Genomic DNA, 21,205 nt, shown 5'->3' on the forward strand with positions numbered 1-21,205 from the left:
GACTCCAACTCAACTTCACTGACTCTTCGTAAACAAAACTTTTGGACATAAAAGATCTTTCCATTGGAGTCTAAGAGAGTGTAGCTCTCTCTGGCTTCTAGTTTTTAATGTTACACAAATAATTCGTGAAATAATAAATGAAAACAACAAGCCAATATATGGCACCTTAAACTTCACCATGATAGATAGTGTTTGTTGAATTATTGCTTCTCCTTCGACTTCTCTCTCATTGCTTTCCTTTTCTCTTCCCTGCACATGTGTTTAATAAAAACATTGTGAAGCAAGAAATCTAAGACAGCCCAAAGCGTTTTCTTCGTTCAGTTAATGGTTTTTGACAAGAGGTGAGAAAACTTTCTTACCTAGCTTGAGAAATCTCCATCCTCATTTCAGTTCTGTTCTTCCTTTGCTTCTTTATTTTAGGTGGATCCTCACCTTTTTTAGATTTTGATTTCTTGCCTTTTTTGCTCTCCTTTGATTTTGCAAGTCCCTCCTTGCTTTCTTTAGTTTTCTTGGGTTTCTCCATCTCTTCCATGGCCTCAGCTTCATCATCATCACTGGGCACATCAGCTTCATCTACAGTTCCTAACGCCTCGTCATCATCTTCTGAAGCTTGTTTCATGTTACTCATTTTCTTTAGCTGTACAAAGAAAAACAAGCGCAAAACATGAAAACTTGTAGATTTATCAATCTCGGTTTATTAAATATAAAACTTAAGAGTAATGACAAAGACACGGTCGATATCATTTACAGGGTTAAAAGTGAGTACCTTTGCAACAAAGAATCCATCCATGTTGTGTACATGAGGATAAAAACGTTTGGTCTTGTTTAAAGATGGATGAAATCGATGTTCTCTAAATCTTACAAATCTGATGAAGACATGGACAAAGATTTCGAAACGTTAACACAGTATCATTGTAAAGTTCCTTTACATATCTCAATAGATGGAACTTTGTACATTACCCGTCTTGGCCGAAGTCGAGTCCAGTTTTAACGAGTTGAACACTCCTCTTTTTGAGAGCATAATCGATGACAGCTTCGTTCTGCGCAATTTTGTTTTCATGCAACATAAAAAAAATAAGAGGATGCATAAAGACATAAGGGAGACAAACATGGGCGGGAACATATCAGGACACTAACCTCAGCAACCATAAGTGAACATGTTGAGTACACAATAAATCCACCGGTTTTGGAAGTGGCATCCACCATATCAATAGCAGCAAGTAAAAGTTGCTGCCGGTAAAAAAAGAGAGGTTATATTAGCTTTTCTTTGAGAATGTAAAATTTGTTTGTTCAGATATATTTGACGTTTGCCAAGAGAAGGTACTGTCATACCTTTTGCAAGTGAGCAAATTTCTTAATTTCCTCCAGAGATTTGGAAACTTTAACTGATTCATCTTTCGAAATGACCTGTATGCGTAGCAGAAAGAGAACATTTAGTTATAAATATCTAGAGCTTAACAGAGACTAAGCTCGAAGTTTCTTACCCCAGTTCCACTGCAAGGTGCATCCAACAGTACTCTATCAACCGACTTCTCACCTAACACCTTGGGTAGCTGAAAGCAACAAGTGTAATAATTCTAGTCTTGTCAGTATGTAGATGTTATGAAGAAGTATCATAAATTCAACGATCTCGACTTTCTATGAAGTTAATGAAATAATAAATGCTCAAGAAGCTAACCTCTCTTCCATCATAGTTACAGACTATGGTATTTGTGACGCCCATGCGGTGCAGATTGGCAGTCAACGACTTGAGCCTAGGTACTTTCATCTCGTTCGCAAATATCAAGCCTGGTTACAGCATTTACAAAATTAATCATTATAAACAGTGTTTAATCAGCCTGAATCTGGGGAAAGGGGATAAGAAGCACAAGAAATCAATGAAGACATACCGGTATTTTTCATTAGAGCAGCAACGTATGTAGTTTTACCACCAGGAGCAGCACTGCAACATAAAAAAAAAATGAAACATTCACACAATAAGCGCGAGAACAAAACTCAGATTCGTCCACAATTTAATAGGTGACAGTAACTTACGCTACATCCACAATACGCTCATTCTCTTGAGGGGCAAGGGCCATCACTGGCAAAAACGAACTAGCACCTTGAAGCTACAATTTCAACCAAGAACAGACTTACGCAAACAATTTACATTAACCATTAATGGTGAACAGAGAAGAGAACAGAAGATCACTAACCATGTAGAATCCAGACAAATACTCAGGGGTTGCACCAATTGGCACTTGTGAATCATAAACAACAAGTCCGACCTGCAATTTTTATCACATATTAACGATGGAACATTACTAAAACAGGGTTATGGATGGGTCAAGATTGAATTACTTTTGACCACTTGCTTAGTGGGTCAAGATTGACTCCTCTGTTCAGAAGCACATCAGCAAGATCCCTTCTTCGAGTCTAAAACAAAAACAATCATTTCAATTAAACAGCAGAGCTCAAAAAGTCATAAGATATAACCAAGCAACACACAAACCAAGTTCACCTTAAGTGTGTTTGTCCGGATAGATGTAGGCCTTTGCTTTTCAAAGGCTTCAATTAATTCCATAAGTTCAACAGGAGGAAACAGCTGCAAGCAAGAGATATCCCAATAAAATATCCATAAGTGAAGAGTACTGGGAACAAACATCAAATGAAAGAGATGAGAGAGACTAGAAAGAGAATAACCTCAAACAAAGCTCCAATAAGAAAACTGTTATAGCCATAATAAGAAGCAATATCAGATTTGAGCTGTTCAACACAATCTTTCCTGCTGGCTCCATTTGGCCTCAAGACGCTAAAGTTCGACAGAGCTCTAACAACTGAAAAACATAAAAAATGACCATAAAACAAAAAATCAAAACTTTGCAACACCATTCAACAGCAACAAAGAAACAAACTTTGGAAAGTTACTCACTCTCTTTGATTCTACTTTGAAGTAGAGGTAGATCTGGTGGCCCACGAGCTTCTTCTTCAAGTTCCTAGACAATGGAAAGACAGCTTCTGTTAGATATTGCCTCATTCCCACAACTAGTGTTGTAATCAAACACAGAGCATTAAACCTCTTCAGTTGGTAGCCGAAACGCATCGTCTCCAGCTTCCTTGTTGAAATCAAGCAGCTCAGCCTTAGCGTCTTCCTCCTCCTTTGCTTCTTCCTCATCAATAAGTTTAGACTCCTTCTCAATATCGCCTTCGTCGGAGTCAGAATCTGAACCCGAACCCGAATCCGAATGTTCCTCTTCATCGCCGCTACCTTCCAGAAAGTCATCACCCAAGAGCTCCTCACCGTCGTCGTCGTTCTCTTCTCCATCATCATCCGAGAAAAACCCGGAGGAGCCTAACCCGTTAGACCCTTCTTCCTCTCCATCATCAGATTCTACATCGGTAGAGGCGGCTGCATCATCGGAAACTTCTTCTTCGTCGTCTTCGCTAGGATCTTCCTCCACGACGGCTTCCTTCTTCTGCTTCTTCAACGGAGGTGTCTTCTGGGACTTGGCTCCTCCCTTCTTCGACGCCAGAGCTTGGGGCTTCTCCGCCTTCCTCTTCAACGCCAGGGATTGGGGCTTCTCCGCTCTCTTCAACGGAGGGGTTTGAGATTTCGCCACCCTCTTCTTGCTACGAGTGAGAACCATCGCACAAAAATTAGGGTTAGGGTTTTTCTCGCGGCGAGGGTTTAACACACAGGTAGGTGATGAATTTTGGAGTAGCAGCAACTAGCACCCCATATATTGTTTTTGTGTTTACGGCATATATTAATGGGCCTTGATCCAGATAATATTAGGCCCAATTGTAATAATGTTAGCTCGGAGGTTGGGGTTTGGAGTTGCCAAGGCTGTGCATTACTGGTCATGGACCACCGTTGGGGTTGTGTTCAAGTTCAACTACTACATCTTCAGGATTTTTAAAAGTTGGTGGCCAAAAGGATTAATGTTGATAATATGGTTAAGCTATGCAGGCAATGTAAAGCACTAGATTTGATTTCATGTTCTATTAGATTTAATTATGTACTTCGTATGTTTAAGTACAACAGCTAACAAAGCAGAGCTTTCATTCCAAGTTTCCAACTATATAACCAAAAGTGGAACAACCAAATAGAAAAAAACTGGATCACGAGAACAAGACTCAAAAGACATCATTCAAGTGATAAACTCGTGTTTAAGATATAAAATTGTAAACAAGGGTCTCTTGAGAATTTTTTTTGTTTTTGTTTCTCAACTGAAGATGGAAGCAAAACTCTAATTAACTAACATCGCATCGCATACCCGTCGTCTTCAGTTGAAAAGTCCAGGGTTTAACCAGTCCCTGCCATTAAAGTGAAATATATGTGAGATGTTAACATCGTGTACACAAAAGGTTGTAGCTTTTTCTTTTCTCGGTTTGTGTATCTAACTTACTTGGTGATATCATCCAGATGATCATCAACATCAGTGACGTCCTTCCATTTCTCAGATGAAATGTAATCTGACAAAACTACATTGGCCGAAGGCTCTTTCAAGAGTAGCTTGCTTCCTCCATCTGTTCCAACCACTCTCCAGTTCTTGGATCCGTCTTTCACACAAAGCTAGCATGTAATATATAGACAAAAGTATTACTACAAATTGAAAAAGTGACCTAGTAACTGCAGCAAAAGTAAATTCCATCAAGCAGAAGGTAGCAAAAGAAAAGGGACAACACGAGTTTGATGTCAAGAAGGTTGCTAGCTCAATTCAAGTAGATAGTCTGGATATGTTAGTCAGCTAGTATCGTCATTTTTTATATCTTAACGATGACTGTATAGGTTTAGGATGCAGTCAAACTAAAAATCAATGCAACGATGAGATGAGAGCCGGACTACCAATAAGTTGTTAGCAAATACTAAAAATCGACCTTCTCAGTTTTTCAAAATTCTATTTCTCTCTTAAGCTAATGGTAAGTCTTATCGTTTTCTCATAACAGTGTATTTTTTTACATAGCAATAACAATATACAAAAAGATATACTAGTGTAGCGTGGCCTTGATATATATATTCCTTACTTAATTGACTAACTTCTAAATCTCATATCCAAACTATACTAAGCTGTCAAAAACCTTGTCCTGATTAGAAAGACCAACCTGCATCACAGGGCTTCGATCTTTACCCTTTGACAAGGCTTCAAGCTTTTTGTTGTTCAACTACAAAACAGCATAATAAAATGGCTACTTTAGTTAGTGATTCAAAGAAACTGCTGCAGTTAGAATGTAAAGGGACAAGAAATTCACCAAGAGAATAGGTGCAGGAGGGAAATAGCGAGAGATGTGATCACCAATGTTCTTAGCGACACCACAGAGCTCCACGTCATCGAACCTCTCGTTGGCGTGAAAGTAGCCAACAATACTCAAACCTTGAGCCACGTAATGCTCCTCTATCTAAAACACATCCCAAACAGCAAACAGTGTTGTGCTTCTCGTTAAACCCAAACAATCCAAGATCTAAAACTTTCTATGTTAAAATAGAAACAAGACTGACAATCCAAGTAACAGACATAACAGCAAGAGTGAAACTAATAATAACAAATGCAGCTACCATTTCATTTAGTAATTAAATATCTAAACTCAATTTTTTTTTTTCAAAAGTTCAATTGCAAAGCCGATTCAAATCAGAAGAAGATAGAGAGAAAGAGAGAGAGACCATGATGAGGGAGATCTCGAGAGGAGGAAGGAGAGCGAGGTTAGAGTGAAAGAGCGGCACTGAATCGGAGATCTCCACGAGGCCTTCGTCCTTAGGGCTGATTCGACCGACGAGGACTCCGTTGACCGCCGCCGTCTTGTGACGCAGCGAGTGGAGAACGAGTTTGATGTAAGCCTTCTGTGAGATCTCATACTTCAATTCCCCGTTACTTCCCATAGTTAACTCGATCCCAGACTCAGTCCTTCAAATCCCACTCGCGGCGATTGGATTACTGGAAGAGACCACGTTCTGAGATCAACTTCGTTTGTTAGCGATAGTGGAACTTGATCGGATCCGCACAAAACCGGGTCTGGGTCCCCTCGAACCGGATTTACCCAATTTTCTTAAATTTTCAATTAAGTACGATAAATTTTTTCAATAAGATTATAGAGTTAGTGAACTTTCAAAATAGCACCCACTATTTCATTATTTTAAACATATACCCCCCAATCAAATCTTCATATTTTGATCTGTATTTGATTATTTACTATAATTCAATTAGATAGCAAAATTAATATGCTGGAACTTCAAATCGAATTTTACAAGCTAAACCCTGAACTTCTAAAAAAGGAACATAATCTATACGATATTTGCAGTTGTCGTCTTCGAGAGATCTAGCTCAACAGAAAGTAGGGGCACTCTGGTCTCTCTTCCCACGTCGTCACTGTCGGCTTTAGGTTTCGAAACGGCTGTGTTTTGCTTCGGAAGCAGCTTGCTCGAGCTGTAGTCGATTGATTTCCCCGGAAGATTTAGCCACGTGTATACAGACATGCCGGCAAGAGCTGCAACAGCGCCGCAAATGCTTATGAATCCGGGGTCAGAGCCAAAGATAACGTAGCCTCCAAGCAAGATAACACATGTCTTGAATTGCCCTAATACTACATGGGACGTCGCCGAGGTTGCCCTGTTACAAATAAAACCAACTTAGCCTACAAGAGTACTACAGAGGTAGAGGCATATAAACTTAATTTAGCTAAACCAAAGTTTAATAAACCGGAACATAATTGATGTTTTAGCACCGGTTCACAACTTTTAGGCTCATCCCGTCCGGTTTAGGTATGGACTATGAACCGGTTTAGGTTCATTAGGTTTTTGTGCTCTGTTCATAAATGATGATGACGGCAAAATGAAGCACAGGCAAACTATTAAACTCAAGTTTATCTTTATAGCTAAGCAACGAACAAAAGACTAACCCGAGAGCGAGTGCACCAGACCACTGGAGAAGAAAGCCAAGAAGGGCCGAGACGAGGATCGCAGAAGAGTTACCCCAATCCCATTTGAACAGCAAAACTCCAGGTGGGTCAAGCCATGGCATGAGAGCCAATAAGAAGAAGACTGTAAACGGCGTCGTCTTCCACATCAATCTACGTACATTCAACAAAAAAAAAAGTGTATTTATCTTTTAAGACACTTACACCTCAAGTAAAGCAAAAGGGGAGAGATTCTTACGCTAAGGCAGTCCAGTTAGCTTGTTGTTGAAGATTAGACCAGAGGATCTTATTGATGGCACTTGGGATAATCCAAGCAACAGCAACCAATGCACCGAACAAATTGAATTCTAGATCGGTTACTGTCGCGATGGCCACGCCTAGAGACACTACAGCTAATGCCATAACCTGTGAGAGAGAACAAACCCTAAAACCAGAGTTTGCAAGGACAATGAGAGCATAAAAGATCAAGCAAAAACCTTTGTGGAAGAAATGGTTTTCTTGAAGAGAACAAACTCTGCAAGGACAATGGTTGGTGTCACAGCGATCTTAGCCATCTGGTAGAATCCAACACTGGACGGACAAAAACAAAAGCTTTCAAGTATCAGATAAAGGGAGAAAACAGAGCTTTAGATCAATCAAAAGATCAAGTCTTGAGCAATGAACCTGTTGTGTTTGAGGCTGGTATTGGCGAGACCAGAAGCAAAGGCCATGACAGCTCCAAGAGAGAAAAGAGAGGAGAAAGGTGTGGTCTTTGATGGAGGAGACATAGGAAGCAACGAGAGAGATTTGAAGAAAGCTAGAAGAATCCAAGCAACGGCATAGTGAATGAGCGTTAGAAAGATTGGGAAATTGAATCCAACTCTTCCCATCACCTGCAAACACACAAAGTTTAATAATAACACATAGACACAGGAAGAATTTCAGATTCAAAGAAGTGAGCTTTACAAGCTTATTGGCGAGGATGATTCCAACAGCAACAACGAAATTAAAAGACATGGCAACAACAGGGCCGCAGAATCTCTGTTGTTGTCGTTTAGCTCCTTCTGATGTTTTGAGCTCATTGTATAAAGAGCTTCTGAGTTCTTCCAGAGCTCGTCCTACAAAGAGAATATATAAACAGATCCAAAAGGTGATTCATTTTCTTGAGAAGCAATTCATCAAACAGGTGATCAACATTAAATTCTCAGATCATTTAATGTGAGGTGGATAAAGCATCATTTTTTCAATCTCTGAATTTCAGAAAAAATGTAAAATAAAAAGAAAGCAAATAAAAAATGGAAGATGATGATGATGATGATGATGAGTGATTCACCTGCTTCTGCAGCATCACTGTCTTTCCTTTTGAGAAATTTCCTTGCATCTTTTCCAAACAAGGAATCAACCAGACCCATCACACGCAAATATCAAAAAAAAAATGATCAATCAATCAATCTCCGATTATTTCAATCCTTCTTATGAGAAACCCAGATCACATTTTCCATCTTTTGATTGCAGAAATGAAAAAACTCTGACGTTAGATCGAAAGAGAGATATTTGGATTCAATGTGATTGGTATGATTGTGTTCGGCTGAGGCAAGCGCCCTTATAGAGAGAGAAAGATGGAGAGAGAGATAGCAGTTGCTTCAATACGCAGTTTCATTTAGCGTATCTTTCTAATTTTTTGAAAAATTATTTCATCTCGAAAACTAAGAAAAATAAGGGAATTTTCAGGGACGTTTGTTTCCCTTTTCGAGAAATTTGTCCACTTTGTGTGTTGCCACGTGTCGGATTGATGTACGTTCATTTGTTACCTCGTTTATCAAAATTATTCTTCAGCTTGGTACGAGGTTTTTATCTTTCAATAGTATTGTTTTATGAGAATCCACATGCGATTACATTCGAAATTTTAATGGTCATTTCAATTTATCAGAACTTTTTTTCTTTTAATCAGAACTCTCTCTAGCCAATAAAACTAAAAATATATTTAGGTGTCTTGTATAGTTTAATATTTATTTTTTGACATTATTACCGATTTGATTACGAACATATCATGACATATTAGCTACTGTTCGTTGAACTAACTATATTTGGATACGTTGTAGTGTTTTCAGATAGCAAAATATTTGTTGAAGTCAAGGTTTCTAAACGTCAAGCAGTAAAGAGAACCTCTAAAATTTCCATAATTAAAAATAAATAAGTTGTACCGTTAAAATTTCCTTTTTCTTTAAAGTTGAGGGTTAGTTACGTTATCCAAAAAAAGAAGAAGATTGTATTAGGTGTTTATTAAACGTATAGCATAAGGATGTGTGTGTTTATGATAAGATGATGCAATTTTGATACTTAATTCCAAGTCTTAAAATGAATAAAAATTGACTTCACATCGACGTTTGGCCCCTTGAAATCGAGAAGCTTTAATTCCAAGATTTCTAAGTCTCAACAAACTCTTGGAGGCAGGCCCCTACGTACTAATAGTCTAATAATAAAACAAAAAGATACATCTCCACGTCACCATCTCTACATAGTTTAACTACATAAAAATAGTAATAGAGCGTGTGTGTTATAACTTGTGGATCCACCACTTAACTACATTTTTTATTAAGTACGATTAAAACGTAACACCGATATGGTTAGGAGTAGGACCTCGGTTGTGTTTGGTTGACAAAAGCAATCCTTCCTTTCATGTGAAAGTTTATCTGAACGGCCAGCCTACTACTTAAGCCCTTTTTTTAATTGATCCAAATCTAAAATCCACCAATTTGTTAGTGGTGGGTTTACCTTCCATATGATATATAAGCTGGTAAGAAAATCCAGAATGTGGATCATCAATTATCATAACATAAGGATAATGCGTGATACTCGTTGTTACATGTAAATACAATTGTTGAGATCTTCATCTTTTAGAAGATATCATGTCACTATAAGTTTAAAACTAGGGCTGGACATGTTTACTCGTCAATCAGCTTATATTCATTATTTGTCTCATACCCATTTTGAATAATCAAATGCATAGTATAGTGTCAAGTCCAATAAATGTCGATAAATATAACTATTTACAGTTATTTGTCATTTAACAAGTATCATTATATATATATTTTTTTTTATTGTTACTTGTTTACATATGAAAATAACACACTACATAGAGTTTCTCTTAAAAAGTGAAGGTTGTTGTTTTGTATATATGACTATTTCCTCCTGCTGCTATGCATGATGCATTTTCCCTTTGGCATCTTTGACTTGTTTATTTAAATAAAATAAAATAAAAACAGTAGGAAATGGAAAACGTAACTTGTGAAAGTCAACGAGAGAATTTTGGCAAAAAGAATATACAAAACTAAAGACCATATAGTTTAGGGACCTCTAGTTTATTCGATGGGAAATTTGGTGAGCAAGTTGCTTCCCCTATATCCTCAATTAGGGCTTCCTGCTTTCTCTTTTTCTGCGAAGAACATTCATTATTCTGAATAATATATTCATGTCTCTGCTTCTCAGCCAGCCCTCGAAGCTCTGCTTCTTTGAGAAACCTGTATGTGTAAGATCTTCTCCAATTCACTGTAACGGCTTCATATCTTCTTGCTTGCCGCAGACTCCTCGTGTCATCATGTACGTAGATCCCTGTGGAAATGATATGGGAAAACTGGTGATTAGGAGGGCCGGTGACAGCACTCCTCTGGAAAAGAAGTTGCCCACAAACGAAATGGGAACGATATATCATCCAATGGATGGCTAACTACTTTGAATGATGGCGTGATGGGTTTCCGAGACATTGATTTAAACCCAAAACGTATATCTCTGCCTCCTCTTGTGACTCTTCCTCATTGCCAAATCCAAATGGTCACCAACGTAGCAATGTCCTCATCGTCACCCGAGAAAGAGGATTGTATTGTGGCTGTCAAGTTCTTGGGACCTCAGCTCAGCTTTTTCAGACCCAACTCAGAGTGGATCGACGTCAGAATCCAAAACCCTAGCTTCTTCTCCTCCCATGTAATTTATTCCAAGAAAGATGATCTGTTTCGCATTCCTGGATCTGGTGGCCACCTCATCGCATCATGGAATCTCCACAAAAATGGCGACAAGCCAAGTTTCAGAGGTTGCGGTTCAGAAAGATTCCCTTCATGAGCACGGCCAACAAAACGCTTCTGGATACGTGCTGTAAGAGCGAGCACTTGGTGGAGTCAAGAACCACCGATGAAACTTTCATGGTTAAGTTGTACAAAAAGACCATGTACGGTACTGCTGCGAAGATTAAAACAGAAGCTGTAATGGTATTCATGCTAGATGACAAAGGAAACGCTGTTTACACTCAAGACATCGGAGATCTCTGCATTTTCATCACAAAGTCTGAACATTTCTGTCGTCTCCCATCTAGCTCTTTTCCTGACATGTATCCTAGCCACGTCATAGTCTTGGATGTCAACGAAACTGCAAGTTTCAATCTTGTTGACCAAAAGTGGAATGGTTGACTAGTAGTTTGGAATTTGAGTTTGTCTCTCGAGTCTGTCTTTTTCTTATAACTTCAAATTTTTTTTTTCATATTCCCTGTGAGATTGATATGCATTTTGTCTTTGAAATATCACATCTTGTCCGTGCAATCACATTTGATATTAAAAAAAAATTGAATATATCACACAAAATAACTTGTTACCGGTGAGTTCTACATAAGACATGGTTATGTATAAATAACTACAGATAACATAATTTGTTATGTATATACAAATATATTGATCCATCATCCAGAATAGTGATTATCTACGATCACTAAAAAACTGTCTTTGTGTGTTTACTCTCAGTGAATTATCTCTTCGTTTCATTTCCCTTTTCTCACAATAGAATCAGTTTCCACAAGTGTACATCATGTATCTATTTTTATAACCAATGGAATTAAAGAGTATATAAAGACTGATATTAGTTATAAAAAATTCATGTTACTCTTTACATAAAAAAAGCTAATGGAATTGATCACTATTAATTAAAACAACAACAAAAACAGAATATGATTCTAGATCTGCCTTAATTCATTTGCATACCATCCGCTAAACTCTTATATGCTAAAATCCAAAAAATAATCAGATTCAAAACTCTACTCTTATCAAATCAAACTCTTCCCACTCTCACAAACTCCAGTGTCCATCATCATCTGTTTTTCAGTTGAAGTGCTCAAGACACTATTAGATGCGCCACCAAGAGAAACCCCAAAAAAGTTTCTTCAACCCACTAGAGAAATCCAAGTAAGATTCTTCAACTCCTTCATAGATGGTGATGGCTTGGTAAAAGGACTTTCTGCTGTTGAGTTGAAGAAACCTTTTGTGGTTTCTCTGGTGGAACATTGAAACTTCAACTGGAAAAACAGATCATGATGACTTGATAAAGAACGCTTGGATTTGTGAGAGTGGTGGTTTTATAAAAATAGATTTCTAGTTTATAGAAAGCCACAGTTTCAAACACGTCATAACCATCATGTCATTAAGAAAAATTAGCATGAGACTCGACTTACAAAACCATTGAGACATAAAAAGAATACATAAATCTTACCTTTGCATCCAAAGTCCAACTTCCAAACCAAACTCTCGGAAACCGCTACCACCGCAGCCTCATCATTAAGTTTAGAAGTTGGTAGCGGTTTCCGAGAGTTTGGTTTGGAAGTTGGACTTTGGATGCAAAGATAAAATTTATGTACTCTTTTTATATCTCAATGGTTTTGTAAGTTGAGTCTCATGCTAATTTTTCTTGGCAGCTACTCTATTGGTAGATTTTAGAAGTTGGTAGCGGTTTCGAACAAGGGTTGAGTCTCATGCTAATTTTTCTTGGCAGCTACTCTATTGGTAAAACAACCCTTGTTCGAAACTACGCTAGGCGTAACGCGTGCAGTCGATCTGGATCTAGCGCCGAATCACTTATTCGGAAATTATATGGGGATTAATCGGAGCCTAGTTTTTGAACTATTGTAGCCATATTTTTGGGAATATACATGTTACATTTTAATGAATGTTTAAATATGTTATGTGGTGTACTGTTTTTGGAGTTCTCTCTCTACTAAAACACATCAATCCAACTATTTGATGAACTTATTACAGTTAATTACATTTAACCAACGGTCCTAATACAAACCATGAAACCGGAAGCAATGAATAACGGAGATACGGAGAGATTGCTGTTGATGGGACCACCGCTTGGAAACGAAGACCGAGACGGCACCAGCCGAGGAGAGAAAGGAGCATATGTAAAATAATTTAGATTTCAACTACTCGGTTTTAGACAATTAAACGCTGCGTTATCTTATTCTACGCTATACACATGGATTAGGTGGGTTACTGTACAAAGCAACCAAATTGATGATAATCGCCACGCTCATCAAACAAACGAGTAGCGCTTAAGCGGCCGCAAAATCGGTAACGCGGCCGCATTTTCGAACAGGTTTACAACAATTGCTAAGATCCCCAAAGATGGAAGTTCAAACTAGTAACGATGAATAATAGGTTTACATTCATATCTCAAAATGGCTTCCATTTTTATGAATTTCCCTCTTATATCTCGCATCAACAATGGCCAAAACTTCGATCTCCTCTCGGCGGCTTCGCCGTTCGCGAGTCGTCGTCTCTGCTCTGCCGGTTTGATATTGTTCCGGTGGACTCCCCTTTCAAACTCCAACTTCGATCTTACCTTTTAATTCTTCAATCTCCTTCAATGGCATCTTCTCTCCTACCCCAAAATCTAATTGAAAAACCTGACAATGGCTTAATGTTCACCATACTCCGCCGTTCTTCTTCAACTGGTTCTCTGCAAGTACCAGCTTCTTCAATTTGTTTTGATGGGTTTGTTGCTACTGCCGTAAAATCTCCATCAGACCAAAACTCAGGCCAAAACCCAGCTGTTAAGGGTTTTGTCGGATCAGAGCCTCCAAAGATTGATTCTAGTGTGCCTCAAGTTGAGAATTACAAAGATGCAGGAGGAGAAGATGTTAATGAAGACTCTACTGCCACAGTAGCTCCTGTTGATTCAGTTATCGTGCAAAACCTAGTCACTGTTGAGGGTTCTTCTACTACAGAAACTATTCAGAAATCTGATGTAGCCTCTTCCCCTTCTCTCGGAGCCTGGGCAAAACCTTTAAGGATTTATCTATCCTCTCCATCAGCGGTAGATGTTCTGCATGAAGCTGGATCAAATCTCCTTCAGGAACTATCATCCCCGTCTCACTGGCCTTCTCTCTCTGATGGCCAGCATCGCTCTGCAAAAAATCATACTAGAGCTCCACAATTGACAAACAGAGTTACTAACAAAGCTCTGGTCAAGCCAAAGCTACCTGCTCCTGAAGTAAAGGAAGATGGAAATCTTCGATTTCCTTGGGCCGCGAAGATGAATCCGTCTACCAGGAATCTCTACAGAACAACATCTCCCTCATACTTGGAAGATGGTACTCCAATGGTAACAATCCCGAGCAAACTTCTCCTTCATGGTCCTGAAAATCAGAAAGAGTACATTATTGGACAGTTTCATCGCTGTTCCATTCCGTCAGGTGGGCTTGTTCATGCCGTAGTTAATAGGATTTGGGGTAAGAAATGCAGAATCTTTTCTAGGAAACTAGGTGGATCTTCTTTTTTATTCCACATTCCAGATGAATCTACGCGTTCTTGGATTCTTCAGAGGGGATTATGGCATGTGGATGACTGCTTGATGTTTGTAGCTCCTTGGAGTCCTGCAGCTTCATTATCTCTTCCTGAAATTTCCACAATTCCAGTTTGGGTAACTCTAAAAAATATCCCCAGCAGGTTATACTCTATTACAGGAATAAGCCGAATTGCTTCTGCCCTGGGAGCTCCAATGCTGACAAACAAGCCTAGACTTGATCCTACACTCATGGGTGAGGCCAAAATCTTGGTGGAAGTCGAATTGGACAAATAATTTCCGCAGAAAATCGCTTTGAATGACAAAAGAGGTACTATACAATTGGTCGATGTAGAGTATTCATGGATCCCAACAACATGTGGTAAATGTGGACACTTAGGCCATAAAGACTCAAGATGTCTGCAAAAATCTGCTCAGCCTAGGAACTCGACTCATTCGTCTACTGATCAAATGGGAGCTTTGCTTCCTGCTGCAAGTGTTTACCCTTCTGTTTTTGTCCCTGAAGTTATTCCAGATGGTACGAGTATCTCTGCTTCTGCTACTGTGGCAAATATTGATTCAGCCACTATACTGACAGTTTCTACTCCACTTGTTGCCGTTGCGTCAGTCACAGGAACTCCTGCTGTTGCCATTCCATCAGACACAGAAAATATCCCTACTTTTATGGCTCCTTCACCTACTGTGAATATTGGTTCAATCCATGCTCCACCCACTTCAGTCTCGACCACAGTCATTCAAGCCATGGAAGCATTGCCTATTTCATCAGTTGCTACTTTGAACTCTACATCAGTATCTGATGGCCAAGTACTAGCCTCTACACCTTCATCCTTTGTTGAGATCCTCCCAACAACTACTGAGTCAGAACCATCTACTCCAGCCACCATATTTAAAGCAACAGTAACAGACACTCCTTCTAGCAATTCAGCCTTGTCTGAAAATGCTCCGCTTAATACAAACCATGCAGCTACTCTGGGAGATTTTCCAGTCACTGAGAGTGTTTTATTAACGCCCCCACCCAAAGTTTCAAATGATATTCCACCATCTACTTCTGGAGGTTTGTCTTTTACTCCTTTTACAGGTGATTGTACAGGTTATTTTAATGAATATGAAATGGCTCAACGATCACGACATGGAAGAGAGTTGAAACCATCTCAGAAGGTCCAAGATATGCAATGGCACACGGTAAGAGGTCGCAAAAGCCGGGGCTGCCGAGGCAGAGGTCGTCACGGAGACCAAAACTAAAGTTATTTAGTGAGCTAATCCCTCTCTCAATTTCTTCAAATGCTCAGAGTGTTTTGCTTTAATTCTCTAGCTCCATATGATTTTGTCAATCATTTTTCTTTCCCAAGCTTTACTTTGATCTCTATGATGTCAAAACTCATAGCCTTGTAACTTTATTTTCAGCATTGCAATTTAAATATGAAAGCCTTTTTTCAAAAAAAAAAAACAATGGCCAAAACTTATTTTGATGATAATAAATCAATTGTAAGGAGAAAAGGGAAAAGGGAGTAATTGTTAACTGTTTATTTTTCGTGACAAAACGTATACAGAAAACTGTAGAACAATCAAAGATTTTAAAAGCCTGAAACTCTGAAAGGCCAAAACCAAGCCTTCCTTTTTATATGAAAGTTTATTTGGAGTATAAGAGTACTGATTAGGCCTGTTTTGAATTGATCCAAATCTAACATTTTGTCAGTCGACTGGGCCGGTTTACAAGCCATCTGTTTTACCGGTGAAGAAATTCCAGGATGAGGACCATCAACTAAGTCATTACATAAGGATACTGCATGATACATTGATACTTCATACTTGCTACCTGTAAATACAATTATTGGGCAATTTATCTAATAGAAGATTTCAAATGTCACCAGTATCGTCTTTAATATAATTTTATATTTTTATTGGGAATTTTTTTTTTCTTCTAATTGCTTTGCACTCGTGTAGAAATGAAACCATATCTTACACTACAATCACTAAAAGGAGGAACTTCGTGCAAAGATAAGAATAGAATGGTAAGCACACGTTTTGGTGTAAAAGGTGGTAAAGAATGCTTGTTTTGGGATATAGTCATATAAAATACTTCGCTTTATTACACATCAAAGAGACACGAGAACGTGTTAGATTGTGACTTGCCTTAAATATCTGGCTTTGCCGTGTCTAGTATAGGCTAGCATGTTCGAATCATGTGGCATTCTGGTTGACAACTTGTGTTCAGTCAATTGATATAATTTAAATTTACATTCTAAAATAGTTACAAACATCGAATAAACATATAGGTTTTACCACATTCTTATAATGTTATCTAGTTACCGATATTGTTCAATCAGGGAACTTTATAAAGTGGTCGTCTCGTCGTGGTCACAGACTACGTCGTCGGTAAGGGCACATCCGTAATTCCGACTTACTAAAATAATTCATCCCCTTCTGTCTCCTCCACTAATAGCCAATCATAAACATTCAATTATCATCTGGTAAACTAAAAAAAAAAAAGAAAAAAAAAGAAACTTCTTTTTGTAAATCAGACGGAGGAGAGACAGAGAAGAGAGAATTTGATCGATTGATGGAACTGGTCCCGTACGACTCGGAGACGACGAAATCATCCATCCCGGAGAACCTCGCCTGGCAAGACATGTTCCGCTCCGCCTCAACGCGTAAACCTCAAGACCCCTCTCCTCCTCCTCCGTCTTCCTCCTCTTCTCCGCCGCCGCGAAACCCTCCCGCCGCCGACGGGAGCCCCTCGCTATCCTCCGTCGATTCCCAGGCCCGTCTCGCAATCTACATAGCCATGGCCCACGCCGGCCTCGCCTTCGCCATCCTCGTCCTCTACTTCGTCGGAAAACTCCTGCAGGAGTATCTCCGACCGATCCAGTGGGCGATCCTCTGTTCGATTCCCCTGAGAGGCATCCAAGAGACCCTCGTCGATTTCTGGAGCGAGCCCTTGAAGCTAGGTCTAACCGAAGTCATCCTCGCCGTCCCCGTCTGGGTCTTCAACGTCTTCATCGGATCCCTCGTGGATATTAAAAACGTCTGCTTTAGGGTTTTTCTCAGGAGATCGAAGCCCAAGAGGACGACGAGGAAGAGGACCGGTGGGTTCTCGAGGTTGGTTAAGTGGTTAGTCTCCTTCGGTGTCTTCGTCATTGCTTATGAGAGGATTGGTGCTATTGGCTCCCTTGTGATTCTCTCTTTAGGGTTTCTCTTTAGCTCCAAGAATGTGGACTCGACCTTATCTGCAGTTTCTTCCCTGAGGAGTAATAGTTTCAGGAGAAGTCATTTCACTGCTTATTTCACTAGAGGGATCATGACGAGGCTGAACACGATCGTCGCTATTGGGTTGATTGTGTTGATGATTCTTGGCTCCTTGACTGGTGTCATCTTCTTCTCTTATAAGATCGGTGTTGAAGGGAAAGACGCTGTTTACTCTCTGAAGTCTCACGTGGAGGAGAGCAATTACGCTGAGAAGATTGGGATCAAGCAGTGGATGGATGAGAACGATGTCCCCGGGATGGTTGATATGTACTCAACGCAGTTCTACGAGACGGTTTCTGAGCAGATTGATAGTTTGGCAATGCAGTATAACATGACGGAGTTAGTCACTGGGATTAAGCATTTCGTGATCGGGCATCCTCAGAACACGTCGACGCCGTCCACCGCGCTTATAGCTCCGTCTCCTTACACTGAGAAGCTCATGAGTTTGAGGAGTCGGGTTAAGAACCGAGAGTGGAGTCAGATATACTCGGAGGTGGATGTGATTTTCAGGGAGCTTATCATCACTAGAGAGGATTTAGTGGAGAAAGCTAAAGGCTTTGCGGTTAAAGGCATGGATGTGTCGCAAAGGGTGTTCTCAAGCAGCGCTTCCGTTGTTGGAGGCGGCGCTAAGTTCGTTTTCTCTATAGGAACCTCGATCATTTCAGGAGCTGCGGAGTTTTTCAACTTTGTCTCTCAGCTAATGGTTTTCATTTGGGTTCTCTACATTCTTATCACGTCGGAATCAGGCGGTGTGACTGAGCAAGTCATGAACATGCTTCCCATCAACGCAGCTGCTAGAGTCAGATGCGTTGAAGTCCTAGACTTGGCTATCTCTGGCGTGCTTTTAGCTACAGCGGAGATCGCGTTCTTCCAAGGATGTCTCACTTGGCTATTGTTTAGACTATACAATATTCATTTCCTCTACATGTCGACGGTTCTCGCATTTATCAGCGCTCTGTTACCGATCTTCCCTTACTGGTTCGCCACGATCCCCGCGGCTTTGCAGCTCGTGCTAGAAGGAAGATACATTATTGCAGTGACTTTGTCGGTGACTCATCTTGTGTTGATGGAGTATGGCGCTTCAGAGATTCAAGATGACATTCCAGGGTCTAATGCTTACCTTACTGGACTAAGTATTATTGGTGGAGTGACTCTGTTTCCTTCTGCTCTCGAGGTAACACAATAAAAAGTAGATAAAATCTTTAGGAACTTTACTGGCGCTTTTGTAATGTTTTCTTTGTTGTTGCAGGGAGCTATAATGGGACCGTTGATAACGACGGTGGTGATTGCATTGAAGGATCTGTATGCAGAGTTTGTCTTGAATGATCCGAAGAAGATCGATTAGCTGGTATTGGTTTCTTTGATAGGAGCTTCGATTGCTTCTGCCATGGCTGCTTTGTATTTGGGAGAAGAATCATGTAGATTAGTTGAGAGAGAGAGAGAGAGAGGGGAGTCTATATTGTTGATTGTTTGAGATTTGTTTGCTTTGGAATGTAATTTATAATGTGTAAGTAGTATGTTTCTCTGTTGTATTCTATGAGGTCTGATTCTTGGGGGAAACCGTGTAATAGTTTTTGGTTTATACTATTTGTGTTCTCTTAAAATTGAAGTTCTTCGAATAGCATATGGAATTGGATTTTGAGTCGATGGAAATGATATCATTTGATGTACTCCCTCCGTTCATTTTACTTGTCGTTCTAAACTTCACACACGGATTAATAAAACATTTAAATCTATCTTTTTACTAGATAAAAACATCATTTACCAAATTTCAATTAATAGAAAAATAGACTAAAATAAAAAATCAATAAATTTTGTATTGAAATCATAAAACGATACTAATTTTGAAACTAAAATTTTGCTCTAAAACGATATCTAATTCGAAACGGAGAGAGTATTATCTATAGCTGAAGACATGACAAATAAAGTAACATGTTTGTTGTTGGAGGTAACTTCAGACTTTTTCAAGGATCTATGCAATTGATCTCTTTTCGATAAGTACTCTAGAAGCATTCCTGAGTGTTGGTTGAATTCGGTTTTCAACGATGAGAGACGCCACGATAAATTTCTGAACTTCAAAGACTTAACAAAGACGCAGAGAAATACCGCGATAAATCACCAACTTTTCGATATGCAATTGAACACAAATAGACGCAGAGAGACACCGCGATAAATTCAGTTTTCAAGCCGATGAACCTCTACGGAGTTCTATCGGACATCGAATGTCTCTCTGCGTCTTTTGAATTCTGTTGTTTTTCCTTTATCCCTAGAGAAGAAAATGGGCCTGCGGACAATCTGTCCAAAGCCTGCTTATATCACGCTGCTACCATTTGGGTCTGAGACCGGTTTGAAGTTTATAAAATATTTCAGTTGTTCAAAAAAAAAAGTGTAGTTGCTCGCCTTTTTCTTTTATCTCTCTCTGACTTTTCGGTTGACTAATATATTTCCCTCTCTTTTGTTTGTTAAGTCATTCATTTTTTTGGTTCAAACAAAAGCAAACTAATATGGACCATCATGCGTATATAGTCGAACAAAAATATAATTTCTAAAATGTATGGAAGGAATCATCGACTCTAAAATGTATTTTTTCACCAACTCTTACATTTATAAATTTACATTTCTATTTATCTGTTGACCCCTTTTTATTTATCATCTCACATACTATCCCCTATATATTATTTGAAAAGCATTACAACATTTTTTTGTAACCACATGTCATCACTAGAATGATTCTTAGAATCCTTAGAGAAATAAGTTGGTCCATCTAAATATATAATAAGTTTTTTATTAAACCACAATAAATACATTATTAATGTGCTTCATTATTTCCTTAAAAAAGATTACGAAATTGCCTAATGTGGCTAAAGTATATATGACACTTAATAATTTTGAATAATAAAGATTTGATAAAAATAAGTGTGTATTATAATTATATTTGTTTAATTTTAAGCTATTAAAATAATTAAACAATCATAGTAACCATATAATAAAAATAAAAAAAAATTATTGATATATTATAATTTAATTTTTTAAAACGAGTATAAATTACTAAAACTGAAACTTTCAAATTTTATGATCTATCATTTAAAACTTTTGTTATGACATGATACAAATAATTAAAAAATAATATAAGTTGAAAGTCTCATTTAATAAGTATCAAAAATAAAAGATATATAAATATATGTATCATTTTAAATTAAATTATATCCCATATAAAAATACATAAAAATCTTAATTTTGAAATTTACTTTGAACATTTTTTTGATAAAAAATTTGAAAAAATATTGAGAACTTAATTTTTTTAAATATTATAAATTACTTAAACCATTAATTAATCCACAGTGAAAATTTTGTTATCACTAATTTAGACTTTTTACTATAACAGATACAAATGATAAAAAAAATATGAGCAAAAAGCATCATCTAATAAATATTAATATTAAAATATACTATATATATGTTACTATCA

At 38.5% G+C, this 21,205-nt stretch overlaps 4 protein-coding genes and 1 pseudogene across 5 annotated transcripts; 2 read left to right on the plus strand and 3 right to left on the minus strand.

Annotated features, from left to right (window-relative positions):
• Positions 1-3,699, minus strand: LOC103846122 (25S rRNA (cytosine-C(5))-methyltransferase nop2). Its single transcript, XM_009123035.3, has 16 exons — positions 3,057-3,699; positions 2,912-2,975; positions 2,683-2,816; positions 2,501-2,584; positions 2,341-2,415; positions 2,196-2,267; positions 2,035-2,108; positions 1,890-1,942; positions 1,679-1,788; positions 1,485-1,553; positions 1,333-1,407; positions 1,138-1,230; positions 961-1,040; positions 767-866; positions 360-637; positions 1-249 (listed from the first exon to the last, which is right to left on the minus strand). Exons 1-16 carry the CDS (start codon positions 3,624-3,626, stop codon positions 201-203), a joined length of 1,980 nt encoding a protein of 659 aa, XP_009121283.2. The 5' UTR covers positions 3,627-3,699; the 3' UTR covers positions 1-200.
• A 326-nt stretch (positions 3,700-4,025) lies between these two features.
• Positions 4,026-5,983, minus strand: LOC103845030 (ER membrane protein complex subunit 8/9 homolog). Its single transcript, XM_009121858.3, has 5 exons — positions 5,642-5,983; positions 5,233-5,379; positions 5,086-5,145; positions 4,389-4,555; positions 4,026-4,296 (listed from the first exon to the last, which is right to left on the minus strand). Exons 1-5 carry the CDS (start codon positions 5,855-5,857, stop codon positions 4,266-4,268), a joined length of 621 nt encoding a protein of 206 aa, XP_009120106.1. The 5' UTR covers positions 5,858-5,983; the 3' UTR covers positions 4,026-4,265.
• A 93-nt stretch (positions 5,984-6,076) lies between these two features.
• Positions 6,077-8,530, minus strand: LOC103845031 (nucleotide-sugar uncharacterized transporter 2). Its single transcript, XM_009121859.3, has 7 exons — positions 8,204-8,530; positions 7,837-7,988; positions 7,555-7,763; positions 7,368-7,461; positions 7,130-7,296; positions 6,874-7,044; positions 6,077-6,584 (listed from the first exon to the last, which is right to left on the minus strand). Exons 1-7 carry the CDS (start codon positions 8,280-8,282, stop codon positions 6,260-6,262), a joined length of 1,197 nt encoding a protein of 398 aa, XP_009120107.1. The 5' UTR covers positions 8,283-8,530; the 3' UTR covers positions 6,077-6,259.
• Positions 8,531-8,802: 272 nt separating this feature from the next.
• On the plus strand, positions 8,803-16,965 carry LOC117129276 (annotated as a pseudogene).
• LOC103845033 (transmembrane protein 245) lies at positions 16,821-19,406 on the plus strand. 2 transcript variants are annotated; one of them, XM_033282798.1, is made up of 2 exons: positions 16,821-18,919; positions 18,999-19,406. In XM_033282798.1, the coding sequence occupies exons 1-2, from the start codon at positions 17,051-17,053 to the stop codon at positions 19,005-19,007; spliced, it is 1,878 nt and encodes a 625-aa protein (XP_033138689.1). In that variant the 5' UTR covers positions 16,821-17,050; the 3' UTR covers positions 19,008-19,406. The 2 variants fall into 2 exon arrangements, with proteins under 2 accessions (XP_033138689.1, XP_009120108.1); XM_009121860.3 differs by having other exon boundaries at positions 16,821-18,910; positions 18,986-19,406.
• Positions 19,407-21,205: the final 1,799 nt, after the last annotated feature.

Source organism: Brassica rapa, chromosome A10 (genome assembly GCF_000309985.2).
Source record: "Brassica rapa cultivar Chiifu-401-42 chromosome A10, CAAS_Brap_v3.01, whole genome shotgun sequence".
Taxonomy (NCBI): domain Eukaryota; kingdom Viridiplantae; phylum Streptophyta; class Magnoliopsida; order Brassicales; family Brassicaceae; genus Brassica; species Brassica rapa.